Source organism: Macaca fascicularis, chromosome 6 (assembly GCF_037993035.2).
Source record: "Macaca fascicularis isolate 582-1 chromosome 6, T2T-MFA8v1.1".
NCBI classification, from domain to species: Eukaryota; Metazoa; Chordata; class Mammalia; order Primates; family Cercopithecidae; genus Macaca; species Macaca fascicularis.
Genome location: NC_088380.1, coordinates 41124617 through 41138520, shown reverse-complemented (window position 1 = coordinate 41138520; position 13904 = coordinate 41124617). Strand labels below are relative to the sequence as shown.

Here is a 13904-nt window from a genome sequence, read left to right as displayed (position 1 = left end):
TCCCAGCCTCCCTCTGGTAACCACCATCATACTCTAGGTAAGAGTTCTTAAATATGTATTTCAAAAGTATGGCTTTCAAGTGATGCATCCCACCTCAGGCCCACAATTTGATTGACACTGTCATAAAGATTGCCAATTTTTTGTTGTTGTTGTTCAACTTGATCAGGAAGGTACTTTAATAACAGGTCTCTCAAACCACCAGTCTCCTCTCCAATGCTCCACCTTAAGTATGCTCCTTTCTCACAATAACCTTTCTGAGATTTCAAAGCCGATAGGAAAAAAGTGTTCACTTGAAGTGGAAAACTTAGCATTGAAATTTAAACTTCCTTCTAGAAGTTTTTGTTTTGTTTTGTTTTGAAACAGAGTCTCACTCTGTTGCCCTGACTGGAGTGCAATGGTGCAACCATAGCTCACAGCAGCCTCAAACTCCTAGACTCAAGCAATCCTCCCACCTCAGCCTCCTGAGTAGCTGGGAATACAGGCCTGTGCCAATCTGTTCAGCTTTTTAAAAAAAAAAAAAAATTTTTTTTGTAGAGACAGGGTTTCACTACATTGTCCAGGCTGGTCTCGAACTCCTGGGTTTAAGCAATCTTCCCATCTTAGCCTCCCAAAGTGCTAGGATTACAGGCGTGAACCATATTTTTTTTTATTATTTGTAGAGATGGGGTCTCCCTAAGTTGCCCAGGCTGTCCTGAGCTCAAGTGATCCTCCAACCTTGGCCTCCAAGAGTGCTGGGATTACAAGTGTGAGCCACCATGCCAGGCTGTCTAGTTTAAATTGTTTTCTGATGGCCTGGTATGGTGGCTCACGCCTGTAATCCCAGCACTTTGGGAGGCCGAGGCAGGCAGATCACCTGAGGTAGGGAGTTCAAGACCAGTCTGACCAACATGGAGAAACTCCATCTCTAATAAAAATACAAAATTAGCCAGGCATGGTGGCACATGCCTGTAAGCCCAGCTACTTGGGAGGCTGAGGCAGGAGAATTGCTTGAACCCGGGAGGTGGAGGTTGTGGTGACCGAGATCGCACCATTGCACTCCAGCCTGGGCAACAAGAGCAAAACTCCCTCTCAAAAAAAAATTGTTTCTTGATAACAGAAATTTGCATAGTACAGCCTTAGAATGCAAAGGAAGTGAGTTGGGGGAAGGGTGAGTGTAACCAGGATGTTCTTTATTACATAAAATATAGCCAGGAGGTACAAAATTGAAAGTATAGACCTCAAATCGGAATGAATAACACAGGACTAAAAGTCTTAAATGTGCTCTATTTTATTATTGTTGTTTTGTTTTTTGTTTTTTTGCTAGGCTAGTCTCGAACTCCCGACTTCAGGTGATCTGCTTGCCTCAGCCTCCCAAAGTGCTGGGATTACAGGCATGAGCCACTGCACCTGGCCTTATTATTAGTTGTTAATCTTACTGTGCTAATTCATAAATTAAACTTTATCATAGATATGAATGTATAGAAAATTCTCCCTTGAATTGCTGCTAACGAATTTATGTGATGTTTTCAAGACAAAAGTCAACAGTAGTTTCATGTATTGTAGAAATAAAAAGAGGCAGGTCTCAGTGCTGAGTCCTGGTGGTCAAGAGACTTGATTGTATCAGAACCATGGATGCAGGACTTAATATAGTTTCTGTCATTGCCAAAAAGCAAAATGTCAGGGGGTGAATGCCTAGGCTAACAGCCTTAGATCAACCATTTCAGACGTTGATCTAGTCCTGGCTGGGCATGGTGGCTCACACCTATCATCCCAGAACTTTGGGAGGCTGAGTAGGGGGCTGATCACTGGAGGTCAGGAGTTCGAGACCAGCCTGGCCAACATGGTGAAACCCCGTCTCTACTAAAAATACAAAATATTAGCCTGGTGTGGTGGCGTGTGCCTGTAGTCCCAGCTACTTGGGAGGCTGAGGCACAAGAATTGCTTGAACCCGGGAGGGCAGAGGTTGCAGTGAGTCGAGATGGCACCACTGCACTCCAGCCCAGGTGACACAGTGAGCTCCTGTCGCAAAAAAAAAAAAAAAAAAAAAAAAAAAAAAAGTTGATATAGTCTCTAGTCCTGACTTAAACCTAGCAATTGTATAGAAAGTTGGAGGGTCTGACTAGCCTTCATAGACCTCTAGAAAGCCAAGAGTTTGCTTGACCAGGGCAAAATTTACATGATTTGACATACACCAAAAAGAACCACCTCACACTAGAGAGGAGGAAAAGTCATTCTCTCTCCTGTCTTCAATTCTGGGAATGTCTGGAGTAAAGAGACTGACATAATGCCTGTCACACTGCTTGGTTCCTTAATGGTTGACACCTGTCCTACCCTTTCTACACTGACCTCATTTCTCACAGCCCCTGTGGTAGGCAGAATAATGGCTGTCTCCAAAGATAACAAGGTACTAATCCCCTAAACCTGTGAATAAATTAGATTATGTGGCAAAGGACAATTAAAATTGCAGAGGGAATTAAGGTTGCTAATTAGCCAAACTGGAGATAAGGAAGTTATCTGGGTGGAGTCAGTGTAATCACAGGCGGCCTTAAAAGTAGGAGAGGGGTGGCAGGGCACCCAAGCCCTTTGGGAGACCAAGACAGGAAGGTTCAGGAGTTCAAGACCAGCCTGGACAACATAGTGAGATCTTGTCTCTACTACAAAAAAAAAAAAAAAAATAAAAGGAAAAGAAAAAGAATAAGAGGGATGCAGAATAAACAGTAATGCAATGTGAGAAAGCCTACAGTAGTCTCCACTTATCCAAGGTTTCCCTTTGCAGGATTTCAGGGTTTGTTACCCCATGGTCAACCATGGTTTAAAAACAGGTGAGTACAGGACAATAAGGTATTTCCAGAAAAAGAGACCGACCACACTCACATAACTTTTATTACAGTATACTGTTATGATTGCTCTATTAGTTGTTAATCTTTTATGGTGCCTAATTCATAAATCTAACTTCATCACAGGTACACATGTACTGAAAAAACAGTATATATAGGGTTTGGTATTGTGGTTTCAGGCATCCACTGAGGGTGGTGGAACTTAAACCCCACAGAAACAGGAGGGAAACTACAGTATCACAGGTTTTGAAGATGCAAGGGAGCAATAAACCAGAGTTTGGGCAGTCTCTAGAAGCTGAGAAAGGAAACAGATTCTCCCTCCTAGAACCTCCAAGAAAGAAAAGCAGCTCCGGCAACATTTTATTTTTAGTTTTCTTTTCTTTTCTTTTTTTTTTTTTGAGACAGTCTCACTCAGTCACCTAAGCTGGAGTGCAATGGCGTCATCTCAGCTCACTGCGACCTCCACCTCCACCCTCTGAGTAGCTGGGATGGCAGGCGCGCGCCACCACGCCTGGCTAATTTTTTGTAGAGACAGGGTCTCCCTATGTGCCCAGGCTGGTCTCCAACGCCTGGGCTGAAGAGATCCGCCCGCCTCAGCCTCCCAAAGTGCTGGGATTACAGGCGTTAAGCCACGGGGCCAGGCCCCTGGAAACCATTGAACAAGTTCCATGTGTGATTCCTCGGCACAATGAAATATGGGATCAGATAACTTGCCTCTGATTTACTACAGTAACGACAACAATAACAAAAATCACTATTTGCCTTTCCCTTTACATTCTAAGCTCCAGCTCCAGGCCTCCGTACTCCTCGCGACCTCTCACAGGGAGAGTCAGCGTCGGCCAAGAGCTTCCGGGATCGGAATGAGGAGGCGGCTGGAGAAGTTGCTTTCTCCTGAATAGGGCTGATGCCAGACGCACACGGTCATTACACGCCGGGGACGCTCAGTCGGTGCGTGTACCCCCAGGCAGGGCCAGCCACGCATTCCAGGTTCTCCATGTGCCCAGACGACAGTAATCCACGGTACGGCAACAGTTCTGCCTGCTAACGCGCGAAACCGATCAGCAGTAACAGTAGCACCAGGAACGGCGGCACGAAAAGCCGCTCACGGTCCAAGCGGGGCAGGCGAACACTCGGCCAACCGGTGGCCAGCCAACTGGGAGTCCCACCCACCTTTCCGGCACTGAAGACGCGATTGGCCGCGCCTGGTACCGCATCCTCCTCTTGACCCCACCGACACTACGGCGCGGACGCTTGGGAACGTTGCACAGCCCTCCGCAGGAAGTACTTCCTTGGGCGGAAGCTTCTGAGCGTGATATAGCGGAAGTGCCTTCTCTTCCGGTCTCTCTGGTCTCGGCTGCAGAAGCGAGATGGTGAGTTGTGACGAGGGTCTGTGTGAATCGCGTTCCATCCTCGTTCTTTCTGCCTCCCTGTCTGCTGTCCTTGGGGGTCTGGCAAGATTCCGGATAAGGGGAACTGGTGGGCAGAAAAGAGGCATGCAGTGGCCCTCAAGAGCCAGAAGAATGGCTGCTAATTGGTGCTTGGGGGACCGATCCCGCCGTAATTGTGGAGCTAGAGCCGCATTGTGTCCCTTGCTTCGGTACAACCTTTGGAGACCTTTCATAGCTCTAGCCTTGTTTGGGAGCTGAAGGAAGGAGTTTGGGAATGTTTGGCTGTGTGTAACAAATAATTCATTGGTGATGCTGTCTGGCCGAAGTCTATAAAGATAAGGTATATTTCAGAACGTTGCAACTCTTGTGGAGGGCTTTAGGTAACGTGAAATGCTGGTAGTGGTCTCTGACTTGGAATTCGTGGAGTCTTCTCCCACAGTTCCGACCTTTATGATTGCCTTTAGATTTTATCAGTACTTGGTTTCCCGGAGAACTCGAGTAAATCTAGAAATTGCCGCGTTTCATAATTATCTATTCCTTTAACGTGCAGACGAAGGGAACGTCATCGTTTGGAAAGCGTCGCAATAAGACGCACACATTGTGCCGCCGCTGTGGCTCTAAGGCCTACCACCTTCAGAAGTCGACCTGTGGCAAATGTGGCTACCCTGCCAAGCGCAAGAGAAAGTGTAAGTAACATTTTTCAGACCAACTGTGTTAGCTTTTGTTTGTATTGCACTTAAGTGGGGGCATAGGTTTGAACTTTATTTGGTGCCTGTCTTAAAACTTGTACATCTGTATGCTGATGAGGTGGCATAAAACTCGTGTGTTAACAATACCTACAAGGTGTGTGGGGGAAAACCGTTTGAAATCTTTTCTGAACTTTGTTTTAGATAACTGGAGTGCTAAGGCTAAAAGACGAAATACCACCGGAACTGGTCGAATGAGGCACCTAAAAATTGTATACCGCAGATTCAGGTACCGTTTGTATGTTCGATCATAATTGGTCCTATGGGCTTGAATGAAACCCTCGTGTTTACTTGTAAAAATAACACTACCCTCATGGTTACTGGGGATGAGTTGTTGGAAGCATTTTTATTTTTGGTGGTTGTTGAGACAGGGCTTCACTATGTTGCCCAAGCTTGAGTGCAGTGGCACGATCACGGCTCACTGCAGCCTCAGTCTCCCCAGCCTCAGGTGATCTCACCTCAGCCGCCCGAGTACCCGGGACTACAGGTGTGCGCTGCCACATGCCCAGCTAATTTTTAATTAGTATTTATTGTAGAGAGTGGGATTTTGCCATGACCTAGGCTGATCTCAGAACTCCTGGGCTGAAGCCATGGGCCTACCCAAAGTGCTGGGATTACAGGCGGGAGCTACCGCCGCAGGCCAGATGTTGAAAACTTTTATCTTCTGCCACTGTAACCTTGAGATCAGTTACTTTGGATTTTATTAGTTTTTTCACCAAACAATAGTATAAATTAAGTTTCAGGAGCATTTTTTGAGCCAGGGTCCCGAAGAGTTGATATTTATTATGTTTATCTTTAATTGGTGTCAAAATTTGTCAAGACAGTAGTGAATAAGATCTGAGAGTCAGGCTTTGTTCAATCTTCAGTATAGTGGCTGTGGGCAAGAGTGCTATAGAAGACAGCCCTGATTGTTGCTGTTGCCTTAAGGACAGCCATAGATGTGTTCATGTGCTGAAGCAACTTTCTTTGCACTTAGAGTCATACGTTTTTGTGGGCTTAATGTTGAATGGTCTGTTAGTACGATATAGGAGTTAGGAGCTTGAACTGAAGCCAGGCTTTTAAAAGTAGGATAGTTGACCTCTCTTAGAGTAGATATGGATGTTTAGTAAGTTAAAATGCAAAGCTCTTGGTTTAGAAAATGTCTGCCATTAAACATGCTCATTGTTTTTTCCTTGCTTAGTCAAAGCGGTTGTGATCTATTCTCAGCATAGGGAACCATTTTCACAAATAATCTTTGATCTCTTGCCAAGTAAGAACAAACATACTGGCCCTTGACTAGTATAGCCAAATAAGTGTTTGAGCCTTAATTGCAATTGCGATTAACTATATCTGAAAATGGGTATCTTTAAGCAAAGTGAAGAATTGCAGCTTATCAGTGATGTTGTAAAAATAAATGTCTGAACATATGAATGCAGTACTGATTTCAGCATTTAACTGAGATAAGCGCATTGAAATCTGTTTAACAAAAATTAAAATTGATTCATCGATGTTGCTGAAGTAACTTGTTCTTGTTTTTGACATCGTGCAGGCATGGATTCCGTGAAGGAACAACACCTAAACCCAAGAGGGCAGCTGTTGCAGCATCTAGTTCATCTTAAGAATGTCAACGATTAGTCATGCAATAAATGCTCTGGTTTTTAAAAATACATATCTGGTGTGTGCTGAGGTATTTTTAATCAGTTAGACTTGTAGTATCAGTGAAATAATGTAGGTTTAAGGACTGGGCTAGCTTAATATCAGATTTACTTGTTAAGTGACGGTTTTGGAATGTTTCCTTTGGACTGGGGTTGTAACGCGGTTTAAGGCAATGACTAACAAGCAGAATTCCAGGAGTCCTTGAAGCAGAGGGCACTGGAAGACAATACAGCAGATTAAAATAGCACAGCTCATGTGGCATAGATGGGTATTTAAGACATTCGAGTAAATTGGAAAGAGCATGATGTTTAAATTACCTTTAGTAGCATGTTCGTTTGCTATACTGTCATGACTTTAGGGGGATGATTATTAGTCACATAGAGCCTCGGAGTACCACTGGAAACATACAGGTAGGAGTTTAGGTGGCTTCTGTTTTTCAAAAGATGATCTAATCCTAGTATCTATAATGCTCACTTGGCACACCTGGCTGGTGGGCTGTGTAAGGTGACTAGCTAAGTGAAAAAAGCCTGCTAGGTGTGACTCAGGAATAAGTAGGTTTGAGAAAAGGTAGGGCTGGGTACAAGTAAAGATTGAGCAGGAAATAAAGGAAAATCAAGTAAAAACCCTGAGATTTGTAGACTAAAGGCAATGATGTGGGACTACTTGGTCGAATTTTTTTAGCCCTCAATTAAATTAACTTGGGTGTTTCTGTGCTGAAGGAAGCGCTGAAACTTGCTGTCATGCCTTCACAGTTTTGGTGGATTATTGACAGGGTTGGGGTTTTTTTAAGAAATGAAGGGACAAAGTCAACCAACTGCTGAGTGAGACGGCAGGGGCAATTGAAGGGAACATGAATACTAGAACATCTGAGATTCTTAACCTGGCCTTGGAAGGGTATCCGTTTTACGTGTAACCTGGAATGGCTTTATAATGTGCTACCTAATTGTTACTCTCATCCTGTGTTTTAACTCCTAATTTACCCTTCAGGTCTCAGCTTCTGAACATTCACTGGTAAAGAAACCCTGCTGATTAAATCTCTCTTGGGCTTCTTCCCGTAATGTGAGACTATACTTTAAAGATGCACGGTTAGGGCTGGGCACAATGGCTCACGCCTGTAATCCCAGCACTTTGGGAGGCCGAGGGGGGTGGATCATGAGGTCAGGAGATCGAGACCATCCTGGCTAACACGGTGAAACCCCGTCTCTACTAAAAATACAAAAAATTAGCTGGGTGTGGTGGCAGGCGCTTGTAGTCCCAGCTACTCGGAAGGCTGAGGCAGGAGAATGGCGTGAACCCGGGAGGCGGAGCTTGCAGTGAGCTGTGATTGTGCCACTGCACTCCAGCCTGGGCAACAGAGCGAGACTCTCGAGAAAAAAAAAAAAAAAAGATGTATGGTTAGAGTCCAGTTGCCATTGCCTTTGTTATTTAGAGATAGTGCAATGGTACAATCCCAGCTCACTGCAGCCTCTTAATTCCTGGGCTCAAGTCAAGTGGTTCTCCTGCCTCAGCCTTCTGGGTAGCTGGGACTACAGATGCACACCACCATACCTGGCTAATTTTTGTGTTTTTTGTAGAGATGGAGTTTCACTCGGCTAATTCTTTTTGTGTTCTTAGTTGAGACTGGGTTTCAACATGTTGACCAGACTGGTCTCAAACTTGACTTCGTGATCCGCCAGCCTCGGCCTCCCGAAGTCCTGGGATTACAGGCGTGAGCCACTGCGCCTGGCTGTCGTCACCAAACTTTAAAGTGAAGGTAGTCTATTGAAGATAGACTGGACTTTCAGTCTGGTGAAAGTACCTTCACTCTTGTTGCCCAGGCTGTGAAAGTACCTTGACCCCCATGTAAACAACCCTTGAGGCCAGGTGTGGTGGCTCACAGCTGTAATCCTGGCACTTTGGGAGGCCGAGGTGGGCGGGTCACGAGGTCAAGAGATCGAGACCACCCTGGCCCACATGGTGAGACCCCATCTCTACCAAAAATACAAAATTTAGCTGGGTGTGGTATGTGCCTTAGTCTCAGCTACTTGGGAGGCTGAGGCAGGAGAATCGCTGCCAAATTTTCAAATGAAACAAAATAAGCAGTGGATTTTGCATTGGAGATGGAGTTAAAACTGTTGCCCAGGCTGGTCTTGGACTCCTGGGTTCAAGTGATCCTTTCATCTTGGCCTCCCAAAGTGCTGGGATTACTGGGACGAGCCACCACACCCCACCTGTTGTCAATATTTGTCTTTAACAGCACTTAGTCCTGCCTTAAGTTATAGTTATGTATAAACACCCATTATACTTTAAATTTTTCAGCAGAAATTATGCTTTTTTCTGCAGTGTTGTGTTTCGGTGTGCAAAAATTAAATTTAATGTTAAATTTAAATAAATAAATTTATTTTTCCTAAGTACCCCATGTGCTTTTCAACTCTGTCCTCTGCCTGAAAAGCCTCCCTCCAGCCCCTACTTCCCTCCCATCTCAGTTCACAAAGTCAGGTTGATTTGCCCCCGACTGTCAAATAAAGCAGACTACCTGTTTACACATGTAACTGGTTATGTTCTGTAAAGTTACAAAATTAGAAAGGCTAATAGGTTGAATCTGTGGTGTGCGGTAGTTCACGCCTGTAATCCCAGCACTTTGGGAGGCCAAGGTGGGCGGATCACCTGAGGTCAGGAGTTCAAGACCAGCCTGACCAACATGGAGAAACCTGTCTCTACTAAAAATACAAAAAATTAGCCGGGCGTGGTAGTGCATGCTGTAATCCCAGCTGCTCGGGAGGCTGAGGCAGGAGAATGGCTTGAACCTGGGACGTGGAGTTTGCGGTGAGCCAAGATCACGCCATTGCACTTAAGCCTGGGCAACAAAAGCGAAACTCTGCCTCAAAAAAATAAATAAATAAATAGAAAGGTTGAGTCTATGGCATTGAAAACCTTTGGGAACCATACCTTAATTGTAACTCCCACAGTAACTGCCCTGCACTTAATAAAAAGTAGTAACGGGCAGATTCATTCAGTAAACTATTGAGCCAAAGTTGAAAGTACAATTTCTTCAGAGGCCTCACCTCTAATTGAGACACAGATAATTACATATTGTTCATACACACACACACACACTATGATGGATAAATGCACCAGTTGCTGTGAGAGCATTGGAAAGGAGTTTGTCACTTAATAGGTGAAGCCAGGCTAAGATTTAAGCTGAACCAGGGAAGACTTGAAGAAATCGTGATGAGAGAGGAGGTAAGTGGCTTTGCCAACAATGAAACAGCTGACATAAGGGTAACCAGTCAGAGGAGGGCATAGCTATGAAACTGCAGACACCCTGGTTGTCAGATTAGAAGAAGGTGGATGTAGGGTTGGTAAGAAAAGAATTGAGGGAAAAGCAGCAATCAGATTATGAAGAATTTGTCTTGACAAATTATGGAGGATTTAAAGCAGAATGTTAGGAATAGTTGTTTAGCAAGATGAATGTGGAAAGTGTTAGTGTGCATGTGATGAGTCTTGAAGCTGCAAACTAGGTAACAGGTTCTTAAATAGTTCATGTGAAAATCATGACTCAGACTAAGGCAGTGGCTGTGGGGCTGTTGGGGAGTTCTCTCATCTAAAACTTGAATGCAAGTGAGTAGCTAACTTCCAAGCTCCTCTTTCTGTATGATTTTCTGCATCTCATAAGGTGTGTGAGGATTACATGAGATCATATATGTAACAACAGCATTGTGTCTAATACAGCAAGCCTCAAAAATAACAGGGAGACAGGTGTTTTGGGATGCCTTAGGTTTCTGGACAAAAGCAAGGGAGGAGGTGGTTGCTCCATTGAGATATAGGATGATAAGGAATATAGAAAAGAGGTAATAAGGGGAAAATAGTAAAGTTGGGTTTTATTGACATGCCTGTGGGGACACCAGGAGGGAGGGAAGTGTTTAGGAAGCAGTTGAGTTGGAAAGTCAGGACTGGATATCTACATTTGGAAGTAACAATTGTGAATGGAAACTGATTTTAAGAGTTAGAATGGTAAAAATATAAGCATGGAAATGAGGTAATAATGAGATTTGATAGGCATTTAGACATCAGAGTAAGCAAGAGAACTTGAGTTCATCAATGAACTTCAGTAACTATCCTTGATTTAGTATTGATGGAAACCATTTGTAAATTTACAGACTCCAAAAACAAAAGATAATTTAGAGGCTCAAAGTAAGATGTGGGGAGTTGTCCATTGGAGACAGAAGTAGAGAGAGGGAGAAGTTCATTTGTTCACATATGTATGTGTGGTGCACCTACTGTGTGCCAAGCCATGTTAGAGAGACAGTGGGAGCAAAACCAGATGTGGTTCCTGCCCTCTTAAAGTTGACAGTTGACTTAAGTGGTTGCAGAATTAGCTCGGGGAACTAGAATTGGACGTAGTCACACAAACCAAGAAAGGAGATTGTTTGAGAGGGGCAATCGGTCACATGTGGCTGAGGCCAAAGAGAATGAAGATATATTTTAAAATTCTGGATTTGGCAAAATTTAGGCTAGTGTTTACTTTTCATAAACCTCTCTCATGTTAGAGCATCAAAGAAAAACCAGTTTGCCAAGAGGTCGGGAGACTGGGCAGTGAGGAATGGGGAGCTTAGTTTAAAGACAACACTAGACACTCGGAAGTTTACCTATTCTGTGGTTCCCTTTTATTTTTACTGACTAAATGGTGCCCTTCATTCATGAAGCAAATACCTATTTAGTGACCACTATGTGTCAAAAGCTATTCTATGCCCAGAAACTTTTAAGTGGAAAACAAGACAAAGACCCTGCTCTGACATTTCAATCACGTATGCATGTACTATATGTATGTATGTGGAAGGTGACATAATAGGCAGTTACAGATAGTGATAAGTGTGTAAAGACAAGGATACCATGAGCATAATAGACAGTGGGGATGGAGGAACCTTTAGAAAGGTGGTTAAGAAAGCTGAATGATAAGGAGCCATTCTTTTGTCTTTACCTGATTGACTTATTCAGCCCTTTTTGAGTTTTGGGTTGCTTGCAGAGTTTAACCTTGCCTGTAATTGAAACTTTCCTTTATAATGGCATAACTTCATGTAACAAAAGGAAACTAATATATTACAGAATTATTTTACTGAAGAATTTGTTTCAGAGAAAGAGGCTATTTCACATTTGGATTATATTTAGGTGTTTGTTTGTTTTTTTAACGAAGAAGTTGGATCATAATACAAGAGAAGCACAGGGTGAAGACTATGAATAACCTCAGGAACTAAGAATGGAAAGACTGGCCAGGCGTGGTGGTGCATGCCTATAATCCCAGCTACTCAGGAGGCTGAGGCAAGAGAATCACTTGAGCCTAGAGGGGCAGAGATTGCAGTGAGCTGAGATAATGCCATTGCACTCCAGCCTGGGCAAGAGAGCGAGACTCCATCTCAAAAAAAAAAAAAGGAAGGACTTAAGCAAAATCTTCCTTGTAAGAAGAAGGATGTTTTGACAAGAAAAGTTGCAATGAAAAAATGGTTCTCATGTACATGAGTATGTAGAATAAGCATCATGTGTGGATTGGATTGAGATTAAAAGATTGCTTTTACTTTTGTGTCTTTATATGGTGGGAGTATACTCTGGTGCCCTAGGATGAAGACTTGACCTGACCCATACATTTTTAGATTACTCACAGATAACAGAAAATATCTTCATCATGATTGGTTGCGAAAACAGTTTTATTTCAATAAGTAATATGTGCAGTCCTATGTAATCATCAGAACATAATCGTAACTCACTTCTTCCAGCTCGGGCCTGCTTTAAGCCGCAAGCTGGCAGTGGAGAGGGCATGATGCCTCTGATTTCAGCTTTCTCCTTACACTTTTCTGGAACTGTGAACTGCAAGTTAACTCCTCGGTGGGATTAAAGTGTAGACTGGAGGTACGAAAGGTGAGGAGTGAGGAGATGGGGTGGTTCTTCCTTGGCTGGCTGGCTTCATAATCCCTGGACCCTGCAGATAATTAAACCGACTTTTTCTCTCTCAGGCATTTGTATGACCTCTTTGGAGGTTCTCTGCTGGGTTACCTCTCCTGTAGTTCCCTGGTATCTGATGGACCCATCTCAATTTAAAATAGTCTTCTGCCAGGTTCGGAGGCTCCTACCTGTCATCCCAGCACTTGGGGAGGCTCAGAGGTGCCATTCGCTTGAGCCCAAGAGTTTGAGACCAGCCTGGGCAACCTGGTGAAACCTCTTCTCTATTAAAAATACAGAAAAGTTAGCCGGGCATGCTGGTGTGTGCCTGTAGTCCCAGCTACTCAGGGGGCTGAGGTGGAAGGATCACTTGAGTCTGGGAGGTCAAGGCTACAGTGAGCCTTGATTGTGCCACTGCACTCCAGCCTGGGTGACAAAGAGAGTCCCTGTCTCAAAAAAAAAAAAAAAAAAGTCTGTAATTATTTCCTAGCCCCTAGTATCCAGCCTCTGTCCTGAGGTTTTCTTTACTTCTTGAGGCTATTTAATGCTGACTCTGTCCTGAGTGTCACACATCTGGTCCTCAGGAAACATTCCCACATCCCTGGCCTGAAAAAATAAACAAGTTCAGGGAGATCACATGGCAGCAGCCCTGTCTGGGCTCCCCAACTAAATGGTTGTAGAAAACACATTTCAAAGTTCTCTGAAGGGTTTCCTTGAAGTTCACTGGGTTTCAAAGTAGAAGGTAGTAACTCCTTTGTCCAAGAAGGCTGAATTGAGCACTTATAATTCTCTTCAAAGAAATTTCTTCATTGGTCTCTATCCTGGACCCCTTCTATATCCTTGATATGGCTGAGGATTCTAAAAACTGACCAGTCTTACATGTGAGGGCTGGGATATAAAAAAAAATTTTTAAATGATAAAAACTGAAAACTGTGACCATGTTCTTGGATATATTTTCTTTGGGGTATATGTGTGTGAGAGTGTGTGTGACTATTTTGGTAGTTTCCCAAAGTAGGAAGAATCCCATTCTAATGGTGTTACATTTATGTAGCTCTGCAAATAAACATCTAGCAAATGTAAAAAGTATTTTCTTTGCCTTAAAAAATGATTAAAATTATTTGAGCTCCTGAGGAGTGCTATATGAATACAATTAGTAAGTTATTTGGAGGAAAGTTACTTTTTAAAAAGACAACTGGTAAAACAGGGTACAGGAGAAAGGCCAGCTTCCTCAAGTGAGGACAATTGTTAGAAGTGACTGAGGAGCGTTTTGAGCGCAGTGGCTCACACCTGTAATCCCACACACTGTGGGAGTCTGAGGTGGGTAGATCACCTGAGGTCAGGAGTTTGAGACCAGCCTGGACAACATGCGAAACCCCATCTCTACTAAAAATATAAAAATTAGCCAG

General features: G+C 43.6%; 1 protein-coding gene and 1 non-coding gene across 3 annotated transcripts; both read left to right on the top strand.

Moving 5' to 3' along the window:
• The first annotated feature begins 4125 nt into the window (after positions 1 to 4125).
• Positions 4126 to 6598, top strand: RPL37 (ribosomal protein L37). Of its 2 annotated transcripts, XM_005595986.5 has the most exons (4): positions 4126 to 4186; positions 4755 to 4890; positions 5095 to 5179; positions 6479 to 6598. In XM_005595986.5, exons 1-4 carry the CDS (start codon positions 4184 to 4186, stop codon positions 6546 to 6548), a joined length of 294 nt encoding a protein of 97 aa, XP_005596043.2. In that variant the 5' UTR covers positions 4126 to 4183; the 3' UTR covers positions 6549 to 6598. The 2 variants fall into 2 exon arrangements, with proteins under 2 accessions (XP_005596043.2, XP_073849470.1); XM_073993369.1 differs by lacking the exon at positions 6479 to 6598 and having other exon boundaries at positions 4126 to 4413; positions 5095 to 5180.
• On the top strand, positions 6317 to 6396 carry LOC123574283 (small nucleolar RNA SNORD72). The gene has a single exon (XR_006699167.1). It is a non-coding gene; the product is annotated as a small nucleolar RNA SNORD72 (small nucleolar RNA).
• Positions 6599 to 13904: the final 7306 nt, after the last annotated feature.